Below are 10,275 nucleotides of genomic sequence, written 5' to 3' on the forward strand. Positions count from 1 at the left end.
GATGTGAGTACTTCAGCGGGTAGGGCTTCGCTCATATGCTTCTCCTGTGTGAAGGCAGTGATGGGGCAGGCAGGCAGTCCACAAACACCAGTGCATTGTTCACCTCGTCTCATATCACTGCAGAGGCGTGGTGCCCAGACCCTCATGCTTTTGGGAAACTTGCAATGCAGTTGGGTTTCAGGGCTGACAGAGGATGACTGGACTGAAAAGTGGTTTATGCTAAAAGCCCATTGCGATTCTTCATACAGGAAATCATTGGGATTCACATGAAAATGAGAATTGGATCCTCTGTAATGCAATTTATCATCTATCTATCATCTATCTATTGAGATAGAATTCAGTGGCATTTATTTTTGGAATGTAAGGCTATATCAACATTACAACCCCCTCCCCAAGACCTGGCATCCTTGGTTGAGTCTGCTTATCTCTCTGCAGCCAGATGAAGCTCTCCATGGGCATCATTTTCTGCTTCCTGATCCTGGGTGTCAGCAGCCAGAGATGGGGAACATTCCTCAAGGAAGCTGGTCACGATGAGGGCCAAAGGATGGGCCAGGGGAGGCTATGTCTGCATCCCCCAGGATTCACCTGAGCAGAGGCCACATCCCCATAGGGCAAAGGCCACAAACGGGCAGAAAAGGAGCTGGGTTTTTGTGGTAGCACTTCTTCAGGTTTTTCTGACCAGCTTTGCACTCTTCTGTGGGGATCCCCAATCCTGAAGTCACATAAAATTTGGGCCCCAAGTTTCAACAAGAGTGAAGAAGAGATCTGGGTTCAGCGGTGAAAGTGAAAGTCACTCAGTCCTGTCTGACTCTTTGTGACCCCATGGACTATACAATCCATGGAATTCTCTAGGCCAGAATACTGGTGTGGGTAGCCTTTCCCTTCTCCAAGGGATCTTCCCAACCCAGGGATGGAACCCAGGTCTCCCTCATTGCAGGCGGATTCTTTACCAGCTGAGCCAAAAGGTAAGGCCAAGAATACTGAAGCAGGTAGCCTATCCTTTCTCCAGTGGATCTTCCTGACCCAGGAATCAGCCTAGGGTCTCCTGCATTGCAGGCAGATTCTTTACCAACTGAGCTATCAGGCAAGCCTTTTAAAGTCACTCAGTCATGTCTGACTTTTTGCGACCCCATGAACTATACAGTCCTTGGAATTCTCTAGGACAGATTACTGGAGTGGGTAGCCTTTCCCTTCTCCCAGGGATTTTCCCAACCCAGGGATCAAACCAGGTCTCCCACATTGCAGGCAGATTCTTAACCAGCTGAGCCACGAGGGAAGCCCAAGAATACTGGAGTGGATATGTTATCTCTTCTCCAGGTTATCTTCCCGACCCAGGAATCCAACCGGGGTCTCCTACATTGCAGGCAGATTCTTTACCAACTGCTATCAGGGGAGCCCCATCAGGTGTTCCTTAAATACAGGTGTGGCTCTGCTGCCCCCTTGTGGGCAACCAGGGGACAGCTCATTTCCAAGTCTGGTAGCCATGAGGTACTTGTATCCGAAGGTTAGGGAGTGTTCACACTCTCCACCCACTTAATACTTGTAAATACAATAATTGAGCCTCCTCTAGGCACTGTTCTAAGAGCTTTGTATGTATAAATTAACTCTTTTTCATCCTCAGGTTTTAATCCTTTAGCCTGGAAATGTAGGTACCATTATCCCTTAACAGAGAACCTGAGGCCACAAGAGATTAAGACAGAGCAGGATTTAACCCTGAATGTTGAGCTCCTAGACTTTGCTATTAACGCCGGCACTTCTACTGCCTCCTAGACAAGAGTTCATTTGGGAGAGTGAGGGATTTGTGAACACAAGTCCTGCTCTTTATCTGAGCAGATGACAGATGGTGGGGATGTGGTACTTTTGGAAGGAAACTCTATAGAGCCCATCCCCACAAAAAATGGCACCATGAATTACCTCGACAATGGTTCTACTGAGGCTGAGACCTAGCGAGAATCATATAGCAAGAGATGTAGACCTCAACAGCCAGTGAAGTGGCCAAAATTTGTTTATTTCACAAAATTATTTTTTGTGTTTTTCTTCTGTGATAGTTTTTGACTTAAGTGTTTTAAAAGTTTGCTGTTAATTTTATCTAAATTCTCATAGGCCCAGCTAAAAATTTCTTTTCATCTCTGAGGTCAATGTTCTTCAAAGGGTTGTTCTAGGATCACTTGTATGAGAATCACCCGTGGTCTGCAGTGCTTTGTGGGAATGCCTGGGTCCACACACAACTCTTCCCATGAACACAACCCCTGGGGCTGAGACTGGAAATCTGGTCTTTATTAAGCACCCCAGTTAATTTTTATACACCCTGAAGTATGCAGAGTTACCTTTGGTTTTACTGTTCTTAGGTGACAAGATACATATGCCAAGCATTTTGGAAATATTTTTATGAGAATTCTGGATTCCAAGGAGCTATTTAAATCCATGTGAATTAATAGAAATGTCCTACCTCTCAACAATACTATCCTTCCAAATGCCAAACATAAGAAATATATAAGATGGAGATAAGTTATCTCATAGAGTCACTATATAAACCATGATTATAATTCTACATTAGATTTTTCTTGTTTTCCTGATAAGCAGTTTTTTTTTTTAAGATGTTGCCATTTAATTTTAGTTGATCGGGTCCCTTCTGTCCATAACTCTCTGCTCCTTATCTTAGTTCATTCTTTTTCTTTTTTTTTTTATCACAATTTTCCTAAGGACCAGAGAGTGATAGTGTACTGAGCACCTACAATGTTCTATAAACTAAACCTGTATTTCCCTCAATTCTTCTGCATAAACATCCCCAGGGAGGCAACACTCCTCCATTTTACTGGAGAGGACACAGAGCTTTAGAACTGGTGGACCAGTTGCCCTTTTACTGCATCTGATTACCCTGTTTCTTCAAACTTCTTAGGGAACTCACTTTTATCACCTGCTAATTGAATTTTCCGAGGTGCCAAATACGCCCAGACCACTCAGACTTAAATTGAAGAAAGTAGGGAAAACTACTAGACAATTCAGGTATGACCTAAATCAAAACCCTACGATTACACAGTGGAAGTGACAAATAGATTCAAGGGATTAGATCTGATAGACAGAGTGCCTGAAGAACTATGGATAGAGGTTCATGACAATGTACAGAGGCAGTGATCAAGATCATCCCCAAGAAAAATAAATGCAAAAAGGCAAAATAATTGTCTGAGGAGGGGTTACAAATAGCTGTGAAAAGAAGAGAAGCAAAAGGCAAAGGAGAAAAAGAAAGATATACCCATTTCAATGCAGAGTTCCAAAGAATAGCAAGGAGAGATAAGAAAGCCTTCCTCAGCGATCAATGCAAAGAAATAGAGGAAAACAATAGAATGGGAAAGACTAGAGATCTCTTCAAGAAAATTAGGTACCAAGGGAACATTTCATGCAAAGGTGGGCACAATAAAGGACAGAAAGGGTATGGACCTAACAGAAGCAGACGATATTAAGAAGAGGTGGCAAGAATACACAGAAGAACTATACAAAAAAGATCTTCATGAATCCAGATAAACATGATGGGTCACCTAGATCCAGACATCCTGGAATGTAAAGTCAAGTGGGTGTTAGGAAGCATCACTATGAACATAGCGAGTGAAAGTGATGGAATTCCAGTTGAGCTTTTCAAATCCTAAAAGATGGTGCTGTGAAAGTGCTGCACTCAGTATGCCAGCAAATCTGGAAAACCCAGCAGTGGCCACAGGACTGGAAAAGGTCAGTTTTCATTCCAATCCCTAAGAAAGGCAATGCCAAAGAATGCTCAAACTACTGCACAATTGCACTCATTTCACATGCTAACAAAGTAATGCTTAAAATTCTCCAAGCCAGGCTTCAGCAATACATGAACCGTGAACTTCTAGATGTTCAAGCTGGTTTTAGAAAAGGCAGAGGAGCCAGAGATCAAATTGCCAACATCTGTTGATCATCGAAAAAACAAGAGAGTTCCAGACAAACATCTACTTCTGCTTTATTGACTACGCCAAAGCCGTTGACTGTGTGGATCACAACAAACTGGAAAATTCTTCAAGAGATGGGAATACCAGATGACCTGACCTGCCTCTTGAGAAATCTATACACAAGTCAAGAAGCCACAGTTAGAACTGGACATGGAACAACAGACTGGTTCCAAATTGGGGAAGGAGTACTTTAAGGCTGTATCTTGTCACCCTGGTAATTTAACTTATATGTAGAGTATATCATGTGAAATGCTGGGCTGAATGAAGCAAAAGTTGGAATCAAGATTGCTGGGAGAAATGTCAGTAACCTCAGATATGCAGCGACACCACCCTTATGGCAGAAATCGAAGAACTAAAGAGCCTCTTGCTGAAAGTGAAAGAGGGGAGTGAAAAAGTTGGCTTAAAACTCAATATTCAGAAAACTAAGATCATGGCATCCAGTCCCATCACTTCATGGCAAATAAATGGGGAAACAGTGGAAACAGTGGCTGACTTTATTTTCTTGGACTCCAAAATCACTGCAGATGGTGACCGCAGCCATAAAATTAAAAGATTCTTGCTCCTTGGAAGACAAGCTATGACCAACCTAGACAGCATATTAAAAAACAGAGACATTACTTTACCAACAAAGGTCTGTCTAGTCAACGCTACGTTTTTTCCAATAGTCATGTATGGATGTGAGAGTTGGACTATAAAGAAAGCTGAGTACCAAAGAATTGATGCTTTTGAACCGTGGTGTTGGAGAAGACTCTTGAGAGTCCCTTGGACAGCAAGGAGATTCAACCAGTCCATCCTAAAGGAGATCAGTCCTGAGTTTTCACTGGAAGGACTAATGCTGAAGCTGAAACTCCAATACTTTGGCCACCTGATGTGAAGAACTGACTCATTGGAAAAGACCCCAATGCTGGGAAAGATTGAAGACAGGAGGAGAAGGGGATGACAGAGGATGAGATGGTTGGATGGCATCACTGTCTCTGTGGACATGAGTCTGAGTAAGCTCCAGGAGTTAGTGACCTACAGGAAGCCTGGCGTGCTGCAGTCTATGTGGGGTCGCAAAGAGTCGGACACGATTGAGTGACTGAACTGAACTCAGATGTATGCAGAACCAAGTTGTCCTCACTGAGTGTACAGGGATGGGTTTTTTTCCCCTTTACCCTGTTGGAACTATCCTGTATCGGCAGCCTCCCTCAGTATCGCCTTTATTCTGAAGTTCTGGTCAGAGCCTTCCCTGCATTTTTCCAGGTAGAAGTTCATTATACAAACAAATATCCTTTAAAGAGCATCTGACCTCTTCTTGCACACATCACACCCCACCAGAAACAAAGTACCAACAGGCTTGGAATGGAATCAAACAATAAAACTTGCACCAAGTGTGATTCTCACAAGTTTAAATCAGGGAAGTGAAAAGTTAAGGAATATTTATTTCAAGCCAATATAACAATCTCCAAGGGCTTAATCAAAGGCTGAAATTTGGAAGCAGTGGGAAGAAAATGCATCATTTCTCTATTTTGCCAAGATATGATCACGTTCATCTCATCATTTTCTTTTCCTTTCCAGGGACTAAAGACATACGGAGGGCCTACTCTGATGGGAGAGAGGAATAGTAGTGTCATGTCTGACTCTTGTTGGCCCCATGGACTGTAGCCTGCCAGGCTTCCCTGTCCATGGAATTCTCCAGGCAAGGATACTGGAGTGGGTTGCCATTTCTTACTGACATGAGAGAAGCCAACTACAAAGATTCAGAGAAATACTTCCACACCCAGGGAACTATGATGCTGCCCAAAGGGGACCAGGGAGCACCTGGGCTGCTAAAGTGATCAGGTACCAGGAACACTGGCGATGCAGGGATGGGTGAGCAGAGCTCGGCTGCCTTGGAGAATATGAAGGGGCCAAGCCCTGGAGAATTTCCCTTAGGGCTGTGGGCCCTTCTCTCACCCACCCTCCTGCTGTGTGCCCAGTGTGGGGTCTGAGTGGCTGAAGAGCAGAACGAGGCTGGTGGAACCAGCGATTCTCAACCCTCTCCCTATGAGAGCTATTCACCCAGCACAGGGCTAAGTTGGGTGCGCTGAGGTGCGCTGTCTCAGAGTTTTAGCCCCTCTTTCCTTGGCTCTTCTCAGAGTCATTGATTCCTTGGAAAGAGGGGAGATGGGGAGGGTGCAGCTGTGGCTCATTAGCCCTGGATTCATCTCCTCCCCACTCTTCTCCATTCTAGCGATGCCAGAGAGAATGCTCAGAGAGTCACAGACTTGTTTAAGTGTGGAGACAGTGGCTACGGGTGGGAGGACTCGAGGGCAGACCAGTTTGCCAATGAACGGGGCCGGAGCGGCGAAGACCCCAATCACTGCAGAGCTGCTGGCCGGCCTCTGGCCAGCACCAAGCTGTACTGGGCTGCCTCTCTGTGCGGGAGACGGGCTGTGAGCCCCAGGGGAGCAGGGACGGTGCAGAGCTAAGATACTGCATTCTGTATCTGCAGTACTTGATAGTGTATAAGGAGCACATAAAAATAATTAACAAATGCTTGTGAAGTCAATTTGTCTTTGGTATTTATTACTCTAGGGTTTCCCAGGTGGCTCAGTGGTAAAGAGTCCTCCTGCCAATGTAGGAGACTCAGGTTCGATCCCCTGGAGAAGGAAATGGCACCCCACTCCAGGATTCTTGCCTGGGAAATCCCATGGACAGAGGAGCCTGGCAGGCTACAGTGCATGGAGTCAGAGAAGGGTTGGACATGATTTAATACTATGGGGATGATCAATAAATATCATTGTTTTTAAAAAGGAGATAATGTACTAATAAATGACAGTAATAATTCAGAGTAAAACTACAGTTATCCATTGATAACTGCTGGGGATGGGTTTCAGGACCCCTGCAGAAACCAAAATCTGCAAATACTAAGTGCTTCATATAAAATGGCATAGTATAGTCGGCCCTCCACATGGAGGGCATGCCAGCTTTATGTCCAGAACACAGACCATGCTATATAAACCATATATGGACCATTATATGGACCAATTATCTGTCCACAACTCTGTGTTTCAAATCATGGAAAGGATATTAAGAACACCATGAAAAGCTTTGGCAGTAAAGCTTAAAACTTGATAAAAATCATCAAATTCTTAGAAAAACACAATTTACAAAAGCTGACTCAAGAAGAAATGAAAACTTTGATTATTCTACAATTATTGTAAAAGATCTCTTCCTCCAGAGAACACAGTAGTTCCAGAGTGTCCTTTAGACAAATCTAACCCTTCAAAAAAATGAATAATGCTTTCTGCTGTAGTCCTGAGTGGTAGCTGCCGAAATGGGCAAGTTCATGAAACCTGGGCAGATGGTGCTGGTCCTGGCCGGTCGCTACTCCAGACGCAAAGCGGTCATCATGAAGAACGTTGATGACGGCACCTCAGACTGACCCTCAGCCATGCTCTGGTAGCTGGAATTGATCGCTGTCCCTGCCAAGTGACAGCTGCCATGGGCAAGAAGAAAATTGCCAAGAGGTCAAAGATCAAGTGTTTTGTGAAAGTTTATAATTATAATCACCTCGTGCCCATAAGGTACTCTGTGGATATCCCCTTGAACAAAACTGTTGTCAACAAGGATGTCTTCAGAGACCCTGCTCTCAAATGCAAGGCCCAATGAGAGGCAAAGGTCAAGTATGAGGAGAGATACAAGACACCAGCAAGAACAAATGGTTCTTCCAGAAGCTGTGGTTTTAGGTCTGCCTCAGTTCATAAATATATAAAAAAAAAAAAAGTAAAAAAGTGAATAATTATTTTTTTGTAAAAACAATTCTGCTGAGTAGAAAGTACTCCTCCAGCATAGGGAAATTTGACATCATGAAAATGAAAGAATAGTACAAGTGGTCAAAACTTTACAGAATATTATCAATAACAAGTTCTGAAGCGGAAATAAACTTTCAACTACCAACAATAATTTCCTAAACTACCAATAATAATTTTTGAATATTTAAACAACTATGCTAAAGACAGAATTACCTATTTTTTTGTCATAGAAAATGTTACCTTACAAGGTCATTGTCATATAAAAAGGTGATCAAAGAAACCATAGCAAAAACTATATTGAAAAAGGATTGCAAATAGGCAGAGCACAGAGGATTCTTAGTACAGTGAAACTAACTACTCTGTATGATCAGTTCAGTTCAGGTTGCTCAGTTGTGTCTGACTCTTCGTGACCCCATGGACTGCAGCACGCCAGGCTTCCGTGTCCATCACCAACTCCCAGAGTTTATTCAAACTTGTGTCCATTGAGTCGGTGATGCCATCCAACCATCCCATCCTCTGTCGCCGCCTTCCCTTCCCGCCCTCAATCTTTCCCAACATCAGGGTCTTTTCATTTGAAAAGTCAGTTCTTCGAGTCAGGTGGCCAAAGTATTGGAGTTTCAGCTTCAGCATCAGTCCTTCCAATGAACATTCAGCACTGATTTCCTTTAGGATGGACTTGTTGGATCTCCTTGCAGTCCAAGGGATTCTCAAGAGTCTTCTCCAACACCACAGTTCAAAAGCATCAATTCTTTGGCACTCAGTTTTCTTTATAGTCCAACTCTCACATCCATACATGACTACTGGAAAAACCATAGCTTTGACTAGACAGACCTTTGTTGGTAAAGTAATGTCTCTGTTTTTTAATATGCTGCCTAAGTTGGTCTTAACTTTTCTTTCAAGGAGCAAGCATTTTTTAATTTCATGGCTGCAGTCACCATCTGTATGATACTGTAATGATAAATACCTGCCATTATATATTTGCCAGAACCACAGAATGTATGATACCAAGAGTTAGCCCTAATGTAAACTATGGACTCTGGATGATAGAGATGTCCCAATGGGCCCGCATGCACGCTCAGTCACTTCAGTCGTGTCTGACTGTTTATAACCCTATGGACTACAGCCCCCCAGGCTCCTCTGTCCATGGGATTCTTCAGGCAAGAATACTGGAGTGGGTTACCATGCCCTCCTCCAAGGGATCTTCTCAATCCAGGGATTGAACTCCTGTCTCTTACCATCTCCTGCATTGGCAGGTGGGTTCTTTACCACCAGTACCACCAAATTTGCCAGAGTCATAGGATGTACAACACCAAGCGTAAGCCCTAATGTAAACTATGGACTCTGGGTGATAATGATGCCCCAGTGTAGGTTCAACAATTGTATCAAATGTTGTTTGTTGTTTTTGGTGGAGAATATTGATAGCGGTGGAGGCTATGTCTGAGTGGGGGCAGGGGTTCTACGGGAATCTCTGTACCTTCTGCTGTGAGCCTAAACGCCCTGAAAAATAAAGCCATGAAAACAAGAAAAGGGATTGTAGAAGTGTGTCAGGCTGCTTATCAATAAAAACAGGTATTTTTCTGGATGTCACTTTAAGGTATTAGTTGGCTACTTTAAATTGGTGATTTGCTGTGATTTCTTTTTTCCCACTCTAAATAAATATTTCATATTGTAACTAATTTAATGTTAGTAATTTTGTAGTGTTTTCCCTAAAATGGGCTTCCAAAATTGAATAATTCAGGTCCCACAAAGTCTGCCCCTGAACAAAAGGTGAAAAAATGTGTATAATTATTTGAGCCTCAGACCCACTTGCATTTTATATACTACTGCAGAGTGTTTTTTGCTCACTTTTAATATACTTTAAAATTTTCCATAAGTGCAATTGCTATGTAAATTGGAACTTTATTTTGTTAGAAATTTTACCATCATCTGTTCATGATTTTGAGAAGCAGGGTCCCTCAGGAACCACACCTATGTCATTCTCCATTTGTAAATGTGAGGCTCACAATAATGTGATATGTATGTGCCAAAATTGGAGATCTTTAGCATATTGATATCTTCTAGTACTGTTGGGCCTGAGCAGTTAAAACATTAAAATACATATCATTTTGTTTTAAATTAATTTTATTTTTCCTTTCTGTAAGGGAATCATATTGTGTGTGTGTGTGTGTGTGTGTGTGTGTGTGTGTGTTAGTCACTCAGTCGAGTCAGACTCTCTGTGACCCCATGGACTGCAGTCTGCCAGGCTTCTCTGTCTATGGAATTCTCCAGGCAAGAATACTGGAGTGGGTTGCCATTTTCTTCTCCAATGAGAATTTTAGTAATAGTAGCTCAGTCCCTGAGTTGTTTCCGACTCTTGCAACCCCACAGACTGTAGCCTGCCAGGCTCCTCCATCCATGGGACACTCCAGGCAAGAATACTGGAGTGGGTTGCCATTTCCTTCTCCAGGGAATCATATTGCTATTATTGAAATTACATGTTGAGGTAGGTTATGTAAATTTCATTTCCTTAAAGGGGTGTTCTAAAATATTTGCTG

General features: G+C 43.0%; 1 protein-coding gene and 1 pseudogene across 1 annotated transcript; both read left to right on the plus strand.

Moving 5' to 3' along the window:
• Positions 1 to 439: 439 nt before the first annotated feature.
• Positions 440 to 6,415, plus strand: LOC122701760 (serum amyloid A-2 protein-like). The gene is given in 5 exon segments (XM_043915045.1): positions 440 to 524; positions 5,523 to 5,549; positions 5,676 to 5,723; positions 5,726 to 5,786; positions 6,178 to 6,415. Coding segments are annotated over 5 exon segments (459 nt in total).
• An 848-nt stretch (positions 6,416 to 7,263) lies between these two features.
• On the plus strand, positions 7,264 to 7,675 carry LOC122691465 (annotated as a pseudogene).
• The last annotated feature ends 2,600 nt before the right edge of the window (positions 7,676 to 10,275 follow it).

The sequence above is a fragment of the Cervus elaphus genome, chromosome 1, assembly GCF_910594005.1.
Source record: "Cervus elaphus chromosome 1, mCerEla1.1, whole genome shotgun sequence".
Lineage (NCBI taxonomy): Eukaryota > Metazoa > Chordata > Mammalia > Artiodactyla > Cervidae > Cervus > Cervus elaphus.